The following is a 17143-nucleotide window of genomic DNA, read 5'->3' as shown; positions in this document are numbered from 1 at the left end:
GTCACCTTCCTTCTGCATGCTGGTGGCCAGAGTTGACCCTTCCTGTCTCTTCTTTGACAGACGCGCAGTGAGAAGATCCACGACAAGGAGACGGTTTCCGAAGCTGAGCTGGGGGGAACCGGCTTAAAGAGGTGCTGGCAGCCCCATCCTGCCCGCCCCTTTGTCCCTCTCCTCTCCTGCCCCCTGTGCCCACCCCTGCGCCCCATCAGAATTGGGAGAGCAGCAGGATGTGGTTTCTACATAACCCAAATCACTCAGGAGCTGGAAAGCCCGGGGCCAGGGGGATTCCAGATTGCAGCTTGACGTGTGTTTCTTTGGAATACCAGGGCCCCAGTGCATCCTAGCTGGCAGAGAAACTAGCTTCTTTGGGGTTCTGTTTTCTGTCTCTGGGTTAGGAGAGTCACCATGGACATCCATTCCTGGGGCTATGAGCAGCATCCATTGGGCCAGCCACATGCTGTGACCAAGGAGACCCCCCTAGACTAGTAGGACTTTGTCTCTACCATTAGGAAACACATGAGTGAGGGAAATGGAACCTCACAGGAGCCACACAGAGTAGCCCAGAAGCAAGGAGGCCCCAGGGTGGGAGGTGGGCACTGGAGCCAGACGCTGGCTTTGCATTCCAGCTGTGTGGCTTCTAGTCTATGACCTTGGGCAGCTCCTCCCTGCCCACTCTTTCCCTCTGTCTCTTCCACCGTCTCAACAGCTGCCTCTAGAGCTGTCTGAGTCGTCCAGTTTGTGTGATGTACTAACACATGACTGGTACTTCTGGCCTCCAGGTAACATGTGCCTGGTCTGTGCTGGGATTTTTAAAATATTATATTTTAAAAACGTGTATTAACATGTTAATTGTAGAAGTATGTGTTGATCACGTCCATCCACCCTTCTTCTACCTCTCCTCCTCCCACTCCTCTCTCTCTCTTACCCGTGGCTCCCTTCCCAATCCCTAGTAAGCCCTTGTCTACTTTCAGGCGGGTTTTTTTCTTCTTCTTCTTCTTCTTTTTAGTTTCCACATAAGAGAGAAAATATGCAATCCTTGTTTTTCTGTGTCTGACTTGTTTCACTTAACATGATATCCTCCAATTCCATCCATTTTCCTGCAAATGACAGGATTTTATTTTTCCTTATGACTGATTAATACTCCGTGGTGTATATATACCATAATTTTCTTTATCCACTCATCTGTTGATGGACACCTAGGCTGGTCCTTATCTTAGCCGTGGTGAATGGTGCTTCAGTGAATGTGGGTCTGCAGGTATCTCTTTATATTCTGGCTTCATTTCCTTTGGCTGTATACTCAGGAGTGGGATAGCTGGATCATATGGTAGTTCTATTTTTAGAAGCACGTGGGAATGCACGTGCCTGAGTGTATGTGTGCACCAGTGCGTATTGCTGGCAACTAAATCCAGGGCCTGGGGCATGCTAAGCAAGTGCTATAGAGTTAAGCTACCTATACCCCAGCCATGGTAGTTCTATTTTTAGTTTTTCTGAGTATCTTCTATTATTGTTTTCCATAGTGACTGTTTAATTAGGTTCCTATCAACAATGTATAAGGGTTCCTTTTTCCCTATATTCCCAGCAGCATTTATTGATTTTTTTTTATAATAGCCATTCTAACTGGAATGAGGTGGATCTCATTGTAGTTTTGATTTGCCTGATGGTTAATGTTATTGAGCATTTTTCCACATATTTATTAGTCATTTGCACGTTTTTTTCTTACAAGAAGTGTCTATTCAGATCATTTGCCCCTTTTTTCAGTGGATTACTTGTTCTGTTATTTTATTTGTTTTTTTACATATTTTTGATATTAATCCTTGTCAAATGAGTAGCCTACAAGGATTCTCTCCCACTCTGGGTTGTGTATTATTTTCTTTGCTGTTGCACAAGCTTTTAAATTCAATGTAATTCCATTCGTCAATTCTTGCTTTTGTTTCCTGTGCTTTTAGAGCCCTATCCAGGAAATCATGGCTTGTGCCAGTATCTTGAAGTGTTTCCCCTGTGTTTTCCTCTAGTAGTTTCAGAGTTTCAGGTCTTACTTTAAGGTCTTTGATCCATTTTGAGTTGATTTTTTTTGTCCAGGATGAGAAATAGGATCAAGGTTTGATCTTCTACTTATGGATCTTCCATTTTCCTAGCAATATTTGCTGAACAGACTGTCCTTTCTCTAATGATGTTTTGGGCACCTTAGTTGACAATCAGTTGACTAAAGATGTGTGGACTCATTTCTGGATTCTCTATGCTATTTTATTTCGTCTGTGCTTCTGTTTGTGTTGAAGATTTAATGGCATCTAAGTTTGGGTTCCCCCAGAAGCAACCCCTGAGATGAGGGTTTATATGAAAATATTTATTTGGGAGAAGATTCCAGGAAATACCTGAAAGTAAGACAGGAAGAGGAAAGCAGACAGTTAAAGCAGTTCCCACCCACCAGGGAAGTAGGCCAGGGTGTGCGCAGTCTGGGTTATTTCCCTCTAACACCGTTTTTCCTCCTCTGCTCTTCCTAGGACCAAATCTGTTTCCTCCATGTCTGAGTTTGAAAGTTTGCTTGACTGTTCCCCCTACCTTGCTGGTGGAGATGCCCGAGGCAAGAAACTGCCCAACAACCCTGCCTTTACCTTTGTGAGTACTGAGACCGTGGATCCAGAGAAAGATACCAAGGAAAAGGCAGGGCTCACGCCTCAGGACTCCAACCGCCTGGGTGCGCTGGGCTGCCAGGACTCTGCAGGGAGGCACATGCAGCGCAGCTACACGGCTCCAGACAAGACGGGCATCCGAGTCTACTACAGTCCCCCAGTGGCCCGGCGCCTGGGTGTCCCTGTGGTCCATGACAAGGAGGGCAAAATCCTCATTGAGCCTGGCTTCCTCTTCACCACAGCCAAGCCCAAAGAATCAGCTGAGGCCGACGGGCTGGCCGAGAGCTCCTACAGTCGGTGGCTGTGCAACTTCTCTCGCCAGCGCCTGGATGGGGGCTCAACGGGCAGCGCCTCGGCAGCCGGGCCCGCCTTCCCCGCGGCCCTGCATGACTTTGAGATGTCAGGCAACATGAGCGATGACATGAAGGAGATCACCAACTGCGTGCGACAGGCCATGCGCTCGGGCTCGCTGGAGAGGAAAGTGAAAAGCACGTCCAGCCAGACGGTGGGCCTGGCCAGCGTGGGCACACAGACGATCCGCACGGTCAGCGTGGGCCTGCAGACTGACCCGCCCCGCAGCAGCCTCCACAGCAAGAGCTGGTCACCCCGCAGCTCGTCGCTGGTGTCCGTGCGCAGCAAGCAGATCTCCTCCTCCCTGGACAAGGTCCACTCCCGCATTGAGCGGCCCTGCTGCTCGCCCAAGTATGGCTCGCCAAAGCTCCAGAGGCGCTCGGTGTCCAAGCTGGACAGCACCAAGGACCGCAGTCTCTGGAACCTGCACCAGGGCAAGCAGAATGGCTCGGCCTGGGCTCGCTCCACCACCACGCGGGACAGCCCGGTGCTGAGGAACATCAACGACGGGCTGTCCAGCCTCTTCAGTGTGGTGGAGCACTCAGGGAGCACGGAATCTGTGTGGAAGCTGGGCATGTCCGAGACCCGGGCCAAGCCCGAGCCTCCCAAGTACGGCATCGTGCAGGAGTTCTTCCGCAACGTGTGTGGCCGCGCCCCGAGCCCCACCGCGGCTGCGGGAGAGGAAGGCGCCAAGAAGCCCGAGCCCCTCTCCCCGGCCAGTTACCATCAGCCGGAGGGCGTGGCCAGGATCCTGAGCAAGAAGGCCACCAAATCAGGCAGCAGCGAGGAGGCCAGAGCCACCCTGCTTCCCCAGGTGGGGAAGGACGGTGTGCCCCGGGAGGGCGATGGCACCTCCGTTCTTCCCAATGAGGTAGGTGGGTGGAGTTTGCCCTTTTTCTTGGGAGCGGGGATTGGCTTCCAGGGTCCAACCTCACGTGGATTTTTGTTTTTTGGTGTGTGTGTGTGTGTGTGTGTACTGAAAATTGAATCCATGGGTCCTATACTACTGAAGCACATCCCCAAACCTTTTCATATTTTATTTTGAGACAGTCTCCCAAAGTTGCTTGGGGCCTTGCCTAGTTACCAAGGCTGGCTTTGAACTCACGATCCTACTGCCTCAGCCTCCCGAGTCTCTGGGATTACAGGCTTGTACCCAGCACCCAGTTCTATTCATTTTTGTTTTTATTTATTTTTTATTATTTGGTAGTGCTGGGGATTAAACCCAGAGGCTCACATGTGCTACGCAAGCACTCCCCCACTGAGCTACATGCCCAACCCTTTAAATTATTGGATACTGGAGCTTGAACCAGGGGTGCTGCACCCCTGAGCTACATCCTTGCCTCTTTTTACTTTTTATTTTGAGACAGGGTCTTGCTATGTTGCCAAGCCTGGCTTCAAATTTTTGATCTTCCTGCCTTAGCCTCCCAAGTAGCTGCACCACAGTGCCTAGCTCGTTTGTTTTTTTTAATTCAAGAAATATAGTCGTATGTCTATAGTTTTTCCCTAATGTAAATGGTGCTGTGGTGAATATCTTGGTGCAAAAACTTTTTTTTTTTTTTTTTTTACATTTCAGATTATTTCCTTAGGTTTCAGTTGCAGAAATGGGATTATAGCATGAAAGGATATCAAAATGTGTAAGGTATTTGATAAATGTTGCCAAATTGTCTTTCAAAAAAGTTTGTCTGGGGGCTGGGGTTGTGGCTCAGTGGTAGAGCGCTTGCCTAGCATGTGTGAGGCACTGGGTTTGATTCTCAGCACCACATATAAATAAATGAATAAAATAAAGGTTCATCAACATCTAAAACATTAAAGAAAAAGTTTGTCTGGTGGGGCTGTGGTTGTGGCTCAGTGGTAGAGTGCTTGCCTCACATGTGTGAGTCACTCACTGGGTTCAAGTCTCAGCACCGCATATATATAAATGAAGAAAATAAAGGTCCATCAACAACTAAAAAAATTTTTAAAAAAGGTTTTTTGCTGAACTGGGAGTATAGCTCAGTGGTAGTGCTTGCCTCACATGCACAAGCTCTGGGTTCAGTCCTCAGCACTGGAGAGTGACAGAGAGAGAGAGAGAGAGAGAGAGAGAGAGAGAGAGAGGGAGAGATTGTCCAGTTTTACAGCCTCGGTAGTGCAGGGGGAGTGCATTTCTTCTCCACACATCTACTCAGCTGGCTGTCTTGTTTTTGTTGTTTGATACCAGGGATTGCACCAGGGGTGCTTAACCACTGAGCCACATCTCCAGCTTTTTTTTTTTGTATTTTATTTAGAGATAGGGTCTCTCTGAGTTGCTTAGGGCCTCACTGAATTGCTGAGGCTGGCTTTGAACTAGTGATTCTCTTGTCTCAGCCTCCTGAGGCTCTGGGATTACACTGGCTGTAATTTTGAAAAATCTCTTATTTATTTATATTTTTTAAACTTTTAATTTTTAACTAATTTATTTCTATTTTTTAACTTCAATATTCATGCTGAGCATATTGTAAGAATACGCCTGAATATCGTCAAACACAGCCATTGCATTAACATTTTCCAGAGAAACAGAACCAATAGTGTGTGGGGGAGATTGACAGATATCTATCTTAAGGATTGGGCCCACATGGTCATAGAGGCTGGAAGTCCCCAAGATCTGTATGATGAGTCACAAAGGCCTGAGAATTGGTTAAATTAATGATTTCATTTCAGACTGAGGCCTGGCAGTCACATGACCCAGGAAGTGCCCATGGTCTGAAAATAGAAGAAAATCTAATGTGCCAGTCCAAAGGCTGTCAGGCGTGAAGAATTGACGTACTTGGGGGAGAGTCAGCGTTTTTGTTCTATTCGAACCTTTACTTGATTGGATGAAGCCTACCCACGTTAGGGAGGGGGATCTGCTCTACTCATTCTGCCAGTTAATCTCATCCAAAAACACCCTCACAGAAATCCCTAGAATAATGTTCAAACCTAATGTCTGGCAGCCTGTGGCTGAGTCACATTGACAAATAAAATTAATTATCACATCCATAAAACCAGCACCACACCAAGAAACAACAGTACACAGCTAACTGGCTTTTAAATGTTGATTTTAAAGTTGATATACATATTTTTCAGTATGTTAATGTGCCGGTGACCTGTTGACCCAGTAGTTCTCTTGTTAGGAATGTAGTCTGTGGAAATAATCACAGAGGTGGAAGATGAAGCTTGCATAAAAGACTACGTTGCAGGCTGGGGTTGTGGCTCAGTGGTAAAGTGCTGGCACACACAAGGCCCTGGGTTCCCTTCCCAGCACCTCAGGAAAAAAAATAAAAATAAATGTGTTGCATTATTAATAAAAATTGTTGACCCGTGTTAAATGTCTAATAGGTCCTTTGCCTAGGGCTTTTACATATCATATCTGATTTGACCCTTACAACTTTGAAAAAGGTATCATGTCTCTCATCTTATGGGGGAAATCAAGCCTCTGAGAGGTAATTGCCCAAGGCCATACAGTAAGTGATAACTGGGATTTGAGCCAAGCAATCTTGTTCTACAGGTGCATTTTTCTGTGTGTTGATAATAGTAAAAAATCAGAAACTACCCAAACAAACATCAAAAGTAAATTGGGGCCAGGCATGGTGTGCATGCCTGTAAGCCCAGCGACTTGGGAGGTTGAAGCAAGAGGATAACAAGTTCGAACACAACCTCAACAACTTAGTGAGACCCTATCTCAAAATAAAAAGGGCTAGGGAAGCCAGGAGCGATAGCTTGGGAGGCTGAGACTGGAGGATCATGAGTTCAAAGCCAGCCTCAGCAATGGTGATGCACTAAGCAACTCAGTGAGATTCCGCCTCTAAATAAATTACAAAAATAGAGCACAAGGAGGTGGCTGGGGAAATAGCTCAGTTGGTAGAGTGCTTGCCTTGCATGCACAAAGCCCTGGGTTCAATCCCCAGCACCAAAAAAAAAAAAAAAAAAAAAGTCAAAAAAAGGCTGGGGATGTGGATCAGTGATGGAGTGCCCCTGAGTTTAATCCCTGTTATCTACGCCCACCCCATCCCCCAAAAAAATTAGGGCTGGGGAACTTGTTCATTTGCCTAGAATGCCCAAAGCCCTGGGTTCAACCCCCAGCATCACCAAAGAAAAAAGTGAATTGAATATATAAATTATTTCTATTCAGGGCTGGATTAAAGCTCAGTGATAGAGAACTTGCCTGGCCTCTGTGAGGCACTGGGTTCGATTCTCACACTGCATGTAAGTAAATAAATAAAGGTCCATTGGCAACTAAAACATTTTTTAAAAAATTATTTCTATTTAGCAGAATAGTGTACAGCTGGGGCTAGGGATATAGCTCAGTTGGAAGAGTGCTTGCCTCTCATGCAAAGGCCCTGGGTTCAATCCCCAGCACCAAAAAAAAAAAAAATACAGAATAGTATACAGCTATTAAAAGAGATCTAGGACATACATAGTGGCAAAAAAAAAATGTTCATGTTTTGCAATTGCAAAATAGGATGTAGGTGATGAAGTCAATATGTATATGCAGTATGTTGAGAATTTATTTTTGACGTTGCAGGACTTTGACAACATTCACTTTTTTCTCTGTATCTTCTGGACTACATTAGAATGAATATCCATTACTGTCCAAAAGGGAGGAAAACGGAAAAATGGCTCCAGAGAGGGGATGCAGCCCCTGGGAACTGGTCTGTGGGCATGGCTGAGTCCAATTCCATGCCTGGCTGGTCACCCAGTGGTAGCTGTCCATACTTCCTGACTCCTGACCTCTTCTTTCCCTCCTCTTAGGACGCTGTCTGTGACTGCAGTGCCCAGTCTCTTGCCTCCTGCTTTGCCAGGCCGTCCCGCTCTGCTATCCGCCACTCTCCTTCCAAGTGCAGGCTGCATCCCTCTGAGTCTGGCTGGGGCATGGAGGAAAGAGTGGCCCCTGCCAGTGAGTGATAGAGCAGCCCGGCTCCCTGCCTCGACCAGCCCAGTTCCTGGGAGGTGGAGAGGAGGCAAGGGGCCATACCCTGGAGGGACAGCAGCTATACCACTGCCAGAGAAGAGCTTTCACATCAAGGTAAAGCGGGTCTCCTGCTGACCAGTGGGTGGTGATCTCTGACTCCCAAGGGAAGGCACTGAGTGGGAGATAGACCAAAACTGGGCCTTAGAAGCATCCGCAGAGAGCTCCATTGGGACCAACCCCTGAGTCCTAAAGGAGACCCTTGCCTGGATCCACCCATACCCACTTCTCAGAAGAGCCCAGGAAGAGATGCACCTCTGGTCATGCTTCATGGAAGGGGACTCACAGAGATGTTCCCTGTTGACCACGTAACCCTTCATGGGGAGGAGATACCACCGAGAAAATGGGCTCTGCTCTAGGGCCCACCTTGGGTTCCTGGCAGAGCTGGGCTAGCCACCATCCCCTCCTCCTGGCCCTGCTGCTCTGGATTGCTGGGATTCTAGGGGGTATGATAGGGCCGTAACCAGGGCCAAGAATATGCTCAGAGTCCTGGAGCCTTGGATCTCCTTGCTCATACCTGGAGCAGTAAGAACTGGGAGACAGTGGGAATGAGTAGGGCTCAAGTCAGGGAGCCATTGAAATTTCCTCCCTTGTCAAAGTGATGGGGGCGGGGGGAACCTTTTGGGAGACTCCGTGAAGACAGAAATAGGTAGAGTCAGTCTTAAGAACTGGTGCATAAAAAAAAAAAAAAAATGCCTACATGCCCATGCCTTGACCTGGGGCCTCTTTCCCCAGCACCCTGGAGGAGACTACACCTCCTCTGTGTTTACATCCTGCAGCTGGTGGAGGGCAAAGAGACTCCCAGCAGGAGACTCCCAATTGGTCACATCAGGCCAAGGAGAATTCACAGTAGACTGGAGCCCAGAAACACATTTCTTGCCTAGATTGTTTATTTGAATTTTTCGTACTATAAATATTTAAGGTGGTTTACTTTATTTTAATAATTTAATTGACCCCAAAGTCCTTAAGGTAATTTATTGGAGATCGACACGTGTTCTTGCCACTGGGACAATGTGGGACTTGTAACACCATGGATAGGCATGGGGTCCCCAGTGTGGACCAGATGGCTCAGCAGCCACGCTCTGGTCTCCTGGTCAGTTTAGGAGGGCCCCTCACCAGACCTGGTGCCCTGTAGCTTGCTCCCCCAACACTGCTGACCCTTTAGCCCAGAGCACTACTTTCCAGCACCTGGTCCTTGCGCAGCCCCCAGAGGTCAGTCTGTAAATGCTCTGGATGGGGTGGTGGGCCAGACTGTTGTCACCACTCCCCCGGCATTCTCCCTTTCCCTCCCGTCTCTGAAACCTTCTGTAATGAGTCAAACATGGATTACGACAGCTCTATTAAGAGCACAGAAATCCCTCCAAGTTCCCTAAGTGAGAACTCGCAGGAAAACAGGATGGACTTCAAGAATGTTGTTTACTGCCGTTTTGCACATGGATCTGAGAGTGTCTGCCCGCCTGCCTCAGTTCTCACCAACCTGCCAGCCTTTTCACCAGCCTGTCTCCTCAGCCTTATGGCCTCTCACGGCTCTTCTCCCAGCCTTGGATCCACCACCTGCCCTTTCCCATGCCCATGGCAGCTGCCCGCGCCGTCAGATGGACTGAACGTAGCTCATTGCAGTACCGTGAGGAAGGTCTCATGTGGCCTCTCCCTTGGTGCCAGTGAACCCATTTTGGTTGTGCACATGCCCACCCCCTACACACACAGATGTGCAGCCCCACTGTCGCTGACTGGGGACCCAGAGTTACATCACAGGATGGATTGGCTTGTCTACACAATTCCCCATCAGAAAAGCCAACAGCCTTGCAAGTTTTCCCCCGACCCTGGACTCAGCAGATGCCTCTGTACTCCCTCCTGCTGGTTCCCAGCCTACCCTTTCAGGGTCATCTGGACCACTTAGTTCTTCACCCATTCCCTATTGGCAGCACATCAGGGGCACGCCCGTCCTTCCAGCTGCTTCCTTGTGCCCCAGTGACTTGTGTGGGCATAGCTGGCAAGCCATGGAGCCGTGGGCTTTTCCCCCGAGATGCCAACCCTCCCACTCAAGAGGTCAGGAGGCCCCTCTAAGGTTATCTGCAGTGAGAGGATTCACACCAGGCCACAAGCCACCAGAGGCCTTTTGCCACCTCCCGAGTTGAAGAAGGCCAGGGAGGCTGCGCTCTCAGCCTTGGGGAAAAATCCCCATGAGACCTGAATTCACCCCAGGGCCCACGGGCCGCTCAGCCTTACCATCGTCCTCATCTGAGATTGTCGTGCCATCTTCGTTGTCTGGGCATCTAGCCCTCCCCAGCCCCCAGCGGGTGTTGGAGGCTCCAGGTCTTGGTTTTCAGTGAAGTCCCAGTTTCCACTCCTTGCATGCCACTGTGCAAGGCCACTCGTCACTGTTCCTCAGAAGCCTCTGGACATGGGGCTTGGTGGGGTTAAAGTGTTATGTGTAAATACTGGTTTGGTTTCATTTTTAGCATTTTACTTGGTAACTGGTTGTTTTCTTTTTGGGGGTGGGAGGGTTGGTTTGTAAAAACTCTCTACTCTTTTGGAATGTAATTTCTAAGTTTGTTTCTTCAAATGCCTTTTTTATGTCTTGGTAACATTCCCAAAGCAGAAAACTGCCTGACCCACAAGTGGGGGCTCCCCTGGAGGATTGGGGTGCCAGGAAGGAATGCTGCCCTTCTTCCCTTTCTTCCCCTTCCTGTTCCCATCTACCCTTTACTCCTACCTGCTTTTTCCTCCTCTTCCTCCCTTAGCTTTCTTCCTCCTTTGCCCCATTTCCTCTTTTTTCAACCAAAGTCCCAAGGAACCCTGGGGTCCTAATCTCCTACAGACTGCCTGATGTGGGTGCATGGGTTGACATCAGTTGGTTGGGGGAGGTGGGGGACCAACTCCATGACTGACCCAAAACTGGGTGACTTTACATTTCCTGTGTCTGACCTCTTCCGCCAAATTAGACTGTCCTGGAGGCAGCGGTGACTGTACATGAATGAAAATAAATCAAACCACTTTGGTGCATTGGCTCTAAGGCCTGGATCACGCACAAGTCATCAAAATTCAGTTCCCAGTCCTACCAACCCTTTCTCCCAGTCTTTCCTCACCAAAAGCTGGCCTCCAAGAGGTCTTGCTGTCTATGACCACAAAAAAAAGAGCCCTATCGCTTGGCCCCCAAAGGAATGCTCTTCTATTTTCTGGCCTCCAGGTGACAAAGCTGAGGGCCCATAGACTTGATCCTCTTACACCCTGATGCTGGTAAGGAGCCATCATACCTGCTCTCAGGTACTTTTCATGGATTTATCACCCAGCCTCTTTTGCCCGGATAATGTCAACGCTCTTCCTCCCTCTCCCTGCCCATCTAGGGTGTCTCCCTGCTCCAGCCTTATCAGCCACCAAGTCCCTCTACCTCTTCACTAATAATGACAACAATCCCCTATACATCCCACCATGAGCACTTTACTATTTGGAGATCACTTTCCTCTTCCCCATCTCCTTTAGGTCTCTCAAAGACAACTTTCCGGAGGACAGAAACTGAGGTACAGGCCGCATCCCAGAGCACCCACCTGGGAAGCCAGCAAGTTTAGACAAGAACTTTGGTCTAGTGGATCCCCTAGCCCTACTCTGTCCCGATTGCTATGCAAACCCACTGTGTCACTGGGAGCACTGGCAAGGCTTAGGACACCCAGAACATGCCATGCATGTTCACCAAAATGCCACCAACAAGTCTACCCACCCCATCACTGGACATGTGTTCCAGAGGGTGTTCTGAGGACCCCTGCATTGGAATCCTTTGAAGGCCTGTGCAAGATGCAAATTCCTGAACTCCACTTCAGCCTTCTGAGACAAGAATCTGCATACTTAGCCAGTCCCCAGGGTATCCCAAGCACTCCTGGCCACAGCATTTGTGTTCACAGCCTGACCATTAGGCCATCATTCTTTTCATCAGTAATTACAATGTTATATTATTTTATTTTATTTTTGCAGTAATGGGGAGTGAACCTAAGGGCCCTCCACCACCTAGCCACCTCCCCAGCTCTTTTTTATTTATTTATTTATTTATTAAATTTTGAGGCAGCATCTTGCTAAGTTTCTAAGCCTGGCCCCAAATTTGTGATCCTCCTGCCTCAGCATCCTGAGCTGCTGGGATGACAGGCAAGCACCACCATGTCCAGCCTGCAACACTGTATTCTTAAAAAGAGTACTGAGCGCCAAGCTGGGCCTTACAGAACCTGGTCCTTCACCAAACTCTGCTTTGGTCTAATTACCCTGAAGATTTCCAAAAAATTCAGAAACAATGAACAATCTTATACATTTTTTAATAATTTTTTAACTTGTTGATAGAACTTTATTTATTTATAAGTGGTGCTGAGGATCGAACCCAGCACACATGCTTGGCAAGCGCTCTACCACTGAGCCACAACCCCAGCCCCTTAATCATACACATTTAATGAGACAGCAAAAAATAGAAAATCAAAAGGCAAGATAATGTATTCTTCATATCTGCCTGATTTAATTCCCATAAATGTTACTCTTGTGTTTCTTCACAGGCATAGCAAAAAGGAAAAAAAAAATCATATGATTTTATAACTTTCATCATCCAGTCATGGCAAGCAAGCAATTCTTCTGCTACTAATTTAATATATATATGTCCTCTCTTCAAAGGCCTGGAGCCACTTAGTGTTATTACAAGTTAAGCTGAGATGCAAGGATGTTTTCCAGGAGACTATTGTTAAAAAAAAAAACAAACTGCCACCAACTTGAATGACCTTGGCTCAATCATGTGGCTAGCCTATGCCTCAGTTTCCCCAGCTATAAAGTGGGGATAATGGCCTACCTCTTGTGGCTGTCGTGAGGACCAAATACAACACTGTGCCTGCAGGTCTACCTGGAAAAGTGCGAGGTTCTATACTAATGTAAATGGTTTGACCACACTCATTGTTCCCAGGTCAGCCCCTCAGTGCCCTGGTGCTGGGGATGACACTGCCTCATCTGTTTGTTGGTTTTAATAAATAAAAAGGAGACTACATGTGAATCTGTACCAACCTCCTCACTTATTTTTTTAATTGTGGCAAAATATACATATTGTAATTGGCTACTTTCACTTTATTTTTAGTGGCTTTTAGTATGCACACAGTGTTGTGTAATCCTCACTCCCAGCCATTTCAGAACTTTTTCATCATCCCAAACTATAACTCTGTATCCTCTAAACACTAGTTCCCCATCCTCCCTGCTGCCCCCAGCCCCTGGCATCCTCTAGTCTCCTTTCTTCCTCCTTGGGTCAGCCTACTCTCAGAACCTCATGGAGGTGGAATCCTACCACATCAGTCCTTTGTCTTAGCCTTTTTGATTTTTAGGTGAGGAAATCAGGCCCAGAGAAGGGAGTAGCTCACCCCGGGCCTCACAGCAAACCAGAGGCAGAGCCAAAACCAGGTCCTGGGCTGACTGCCAGCAGGCCCTGTACCCCTGATGAGGCACCTCTCTGCCTTTCATGATCTTGGCTGAGCCCCTTTCTCTGGGCTTGGTGTACTTGCTTCCATCCTCTTACTCATCCTCTCATTTCTCATCTTCCAAAGACCCCTGCCTGCCCGCCTCCCCCCACTCCCCCCCAAGCTGATTCCTTCCAGCAGATGGAGAGTCATTGGCCCATGGCCAGGTTTTCCTCCTCTGGGCCCCAGGTTTACTGCCGTACCAGCTCTCAGCCCTCCCGGGACATCCCCGCCCCAGCACTGTTCCTTCTACAGATTTCTTACAACCTCAATGAAGCCTCCCTGCCCTCCTATCAGGGGAGTGCTCCTGTCATCTCCCAACTTCAATATTTGCTCTCAGATCTGGTGTCCTGCATTCCATGCTTGTTTTGTTTCCTCACCCCAGAGGGTCCCCTTGCCCTCATGTATCAGGCAGTACCAGCCCTGCCAGCCCTTCCCATTGGGTTCACCCCACCTCAGCAACCCCAAAGTCCAGAAGGATAACCCCCAGTCTCCCCCTTGAGCCACACTATCTTCTCTCTCTCTCTGCAGCCTCCCGGCACTTTCCACTGGGGGGCTATGGTGGATGTGGACTTGGATCCCCCTCTTGGATGGCCCTGGTTGTAAGACAGATTCAGTCTGACTCGGGTTCTTCTTTCCCTCTCTCTGTACATCTGTCTGTCTAACCATTTTTTTCTAACCCTGCGTATCATCACCTCCAGAATAGTTTACCCTGGAAGAACCTATAGATTGCACTCCCAATGTGCAGAATCCATAGACCCAAGATCCAAAGGCGACCGAGGACATAATGCCAGGCCTGAGTCCCTCTTCAAGGCTTCTCCACCACCTGCCCTGCCCACTCCTTCCTCCCCATCCTGAGACCCTTCTCTCCCCCTTGGCTATCCCACTGGCCCTGCTCCCTGCACTCCCTGCCCTTCACCAGCTCTCTGGACTCCAGACCCATAGGGAAGGAACTTTGGTTTCCTCTTAACTCTCCTGAAAGGGTGAGGCAGTCTGAACCTGGCTGCCTTGTTAACACTCCATTCTGAAGCCACCTAAACCACTCCCATGAAGAAGGATCTCAGCTAGCCGTCTGGAAACCTAGCCTAAACCTGGGCTGATTTCTTAATTTCTCTGACCTTCTCAATCTTACGGTCTTCTGATGAGCATTAGGATGACCCTATGGGCCCCAGAGCACCCTCCAAAGCTCCGCCACTGATCTCTGTGCCTTAGTTTACTTCTCTGCACAGGGGGGCTCACCAAAAGTCCATTCCCAGTATCTTTCTAGACCCTTTGGTGCCTCTACGGCTGGACCTTGCCTGCCATGGCCCTGCCTGGAGGTACCAGGTTGCCAAGGCCAAGGATAAGGTGACTGGGGCACCATTCCAGACCACTAGCTCTCAAATTGTGTCCCAGTAGCAGGAGCATCACCAGGGAACTTGGCAGAAGTGCAAATTTTGCCCCCCCCCGGGGGGTGGGCATACTGAATTAGAACTTCCCAGGCAGGTAACAGCAAGTTGGGATTTGAAAGAGTTTTCCAGGTCATTCCCACATGCACAAGCTGGCCAACTGCTGGCCCAGGCTAGCAGTGAGTGCAGGCTGGAATGGACTGGAGCTGGCAAAGAACGGGGGCCGCTGCCCCCCATAAAACTACAACAATAAAAACAACCATTGGTGTCTCTGCTTCCAGGAAGCTGGTGGGCTGGGGAGGACATGCAGTTTTCCCTTTCCTGTCCCTGGCTCAGTGCCAGCCCTGCTCACCCTCTCCCATTTGTCTGGGTTTTACAAAAGGCTGTCTGGGCAGTGGCAGCAGGCAAGGGTGGGAGTCCTGGAGAGACAAGAGGCAAAGGACCCTGTTAGTTTGTCCCTTGGGAACCTCATCATAGGCCAGATGGTCTCTCTCCAAGTGGAAAGAATCCTAACTCTACAAGAAAAAAATCCTAAGTCTCCAGCTCCTCCTCTTCCTCCCAACCCTAGGAAGACCTTATTATAGATAGTGCCAAAAAAGCTCCAAATCCCCCACACCTGGGGAAGAGAGCCAGAAGCTGTCCTTCCTCTTTATCCTGGTCCCTCCCCAGCTCCTGCCAATACTGTGAAGCCCCCTTCCTACTCAGCCTGGTGAGGGTCCTGCAGCTGTGGGTCCTGGGAGACCCCCAGGGAAAGGCCCCCTGGGAGGGAAGGGACCAAGGGCATCCTTGGGCCAACTGTCCACCTGTCCTTTCCACTGCTCTCTCCTCCTCTGTCTTCAAAAGGCTCATTCCCAGGATGGATTGGGTGCTAGGACAACTGCAGTCCAATCCACCAGCTCTCCCTGCCCCCCCTGTGTCTTATTTCAGACATGAGAATAATTGTACAGTGTAAACTTACAAAACGTTTTTAATGGTTGTAGATTGGAAATAAAGTATGTCATATGAACAGTTGCTATGACTTGGCTTCCTCTCTGATTTCTCTAGCAGGGTGGGGGTGGGGCAGCAGGTTTGAAACTTGACTCCACCCCACCTGCATTTGCCTGGGAAGACGGGAATACTAGCTGGTAGTGTCACTTGGGAGGGACCACCAGGAGTTCAAGCTGCTTACATGGCTGATTCAGTGTCTCCCAGGAGGTGCGTTATGACCAGTAAGAAATGCAGAGCATTCAAGAAGAAAAACAGGATTAAGCTTTTCTGCAAAAGACTTAAAAGAATTTATTATGGTTAAAAAAAAAAAAAAGGACAATTAAGACATTGTCCTGAAATTAATTATCTCTAAACATCTTTTACCTCTCACAGATGCTGTAGGTCAAGAATTTGGGAGCTGGGTTGTCCTGCTTCAGGGTCTCTGGAGGCTGCAGTCAGATGTCAATTAGGCTGCAGTTATTCACACTTTATTCATTTTGATGCTGGCGATGGAACCTCACACATGCTAACAAACACTGTACCACGATTCACACCATCCAACCCTGGCTGCAGTTGTCTGAATGCCTGACAAGGGCTACAAGGGCGATTTGAAAGGTGGCTAATTCACATACCTGACAAGTCAGTGCTGGCTATGGGCAAGAGGCCTCAGGTCCTCAACAGGCAGACCTCTCCATAGACCTGCTGGTGTATAGTCACAACATGGCAACTAGCTTCACTCAGCTACATCCCCAACCCTTTTCAGTTTATCTTGAAACAGGATGTTTGGGACTATAGGTATGTGGCACTATGCCCAGCTTCTACAATATTGTTGAGAGCCGCAGGGGCTATACAAACCATATCATTTCAGTGTGGGAAGGGACAGTACAAGGGCATAAACACCAGGAAGTGAATCACTGAGGCCATCTTGGAAGCTGAATATCACATAATATTTGAGAGATCTCTTCTTTTATAAGGGGTTAATAACAGCCAGGCCTGTACCAGGTACTAAGGACACAATAGATGGGTCTAGAAAACACGATATCTAATGTCAAGGGGTTGGGGAGCCCAGGGGAACCAGGAAAGTCTTCACAAAGGAAGGGAAATCTGAACTGACACTAAGGTTGAGATGCTGACCAGATGAAGGGGATGGTGTTGGACTACAATACAAGCAAAAGACTAAGGGGAGATGGTACAGAGGGAGGAACAGCGTGTATGAAAGCCCAGTATAAAGAGCAGACAACTACTCAAGAGACTGAGGCAAAGGATCACATGTTTGAGCCAGCCTGAGCAAATTTGCAAGACCTTATCTCAAGCTAAAAATTTAAAAGTGCTAAGAATGTAGCTCAGTAGTACTTTGCCAAGCATGTATTGTTG

At 48.5% G+C, this 17143-nt stretch overlaps 1 protein-coding gene across 2 annotated transcripts in view; it reads left to right on the top strand.

Moving 5' to 3' along the window:
* The window catches only part of Soga1 (suppressor of glucose, autophagy associated 1), a 68904-nt gene extending 53090 nt beyond the window's left edge, over positions 1-15814 (top strand). For both annotated transcript variants that reach the window (XM_058575564.1, XM_046433342.2), the window contains 3 exons: positions 61-131; positions 2502-3852; positions 7728-15814. In XM_058575564.1, coding sequence (XP_058431547.1) covers positions 61-131; positions 2502-3852; positions 7728-7880 — 1575 coding nt within the window. In that variant the 3' untranslated portion in view covers positions 7881-15814. The remainder of the gene's footprint in view (positions 1-60; positions 132-2501; positions 3853-7727) is intronic.
* The last annotated feature ends 1329 nt before the right edge of the window (positions 15815-17143 follow it).

This window comes from Marmota monax, unplaced genomic scaffold (assembly GCF_021218885.2).
Source record: "Marmota monax isolate L192 unplaced genomic scaffold, Marmota_monax_Labrador192_F-V1.1 WCK01_AAM20220418_F8-fsc00014, whole genome shotgun sequence".
NCBI classification, from domain to species: Eukaryota; Metazoa; Chordata; class Mammalia; order Rodentia; family Sciuridae; genus Marmota; species Marmota monax.
Note: the sequence above shows the minus strand (reverse complement) of the source record. Positions and strands in the feature narration are given on the sequence as shown.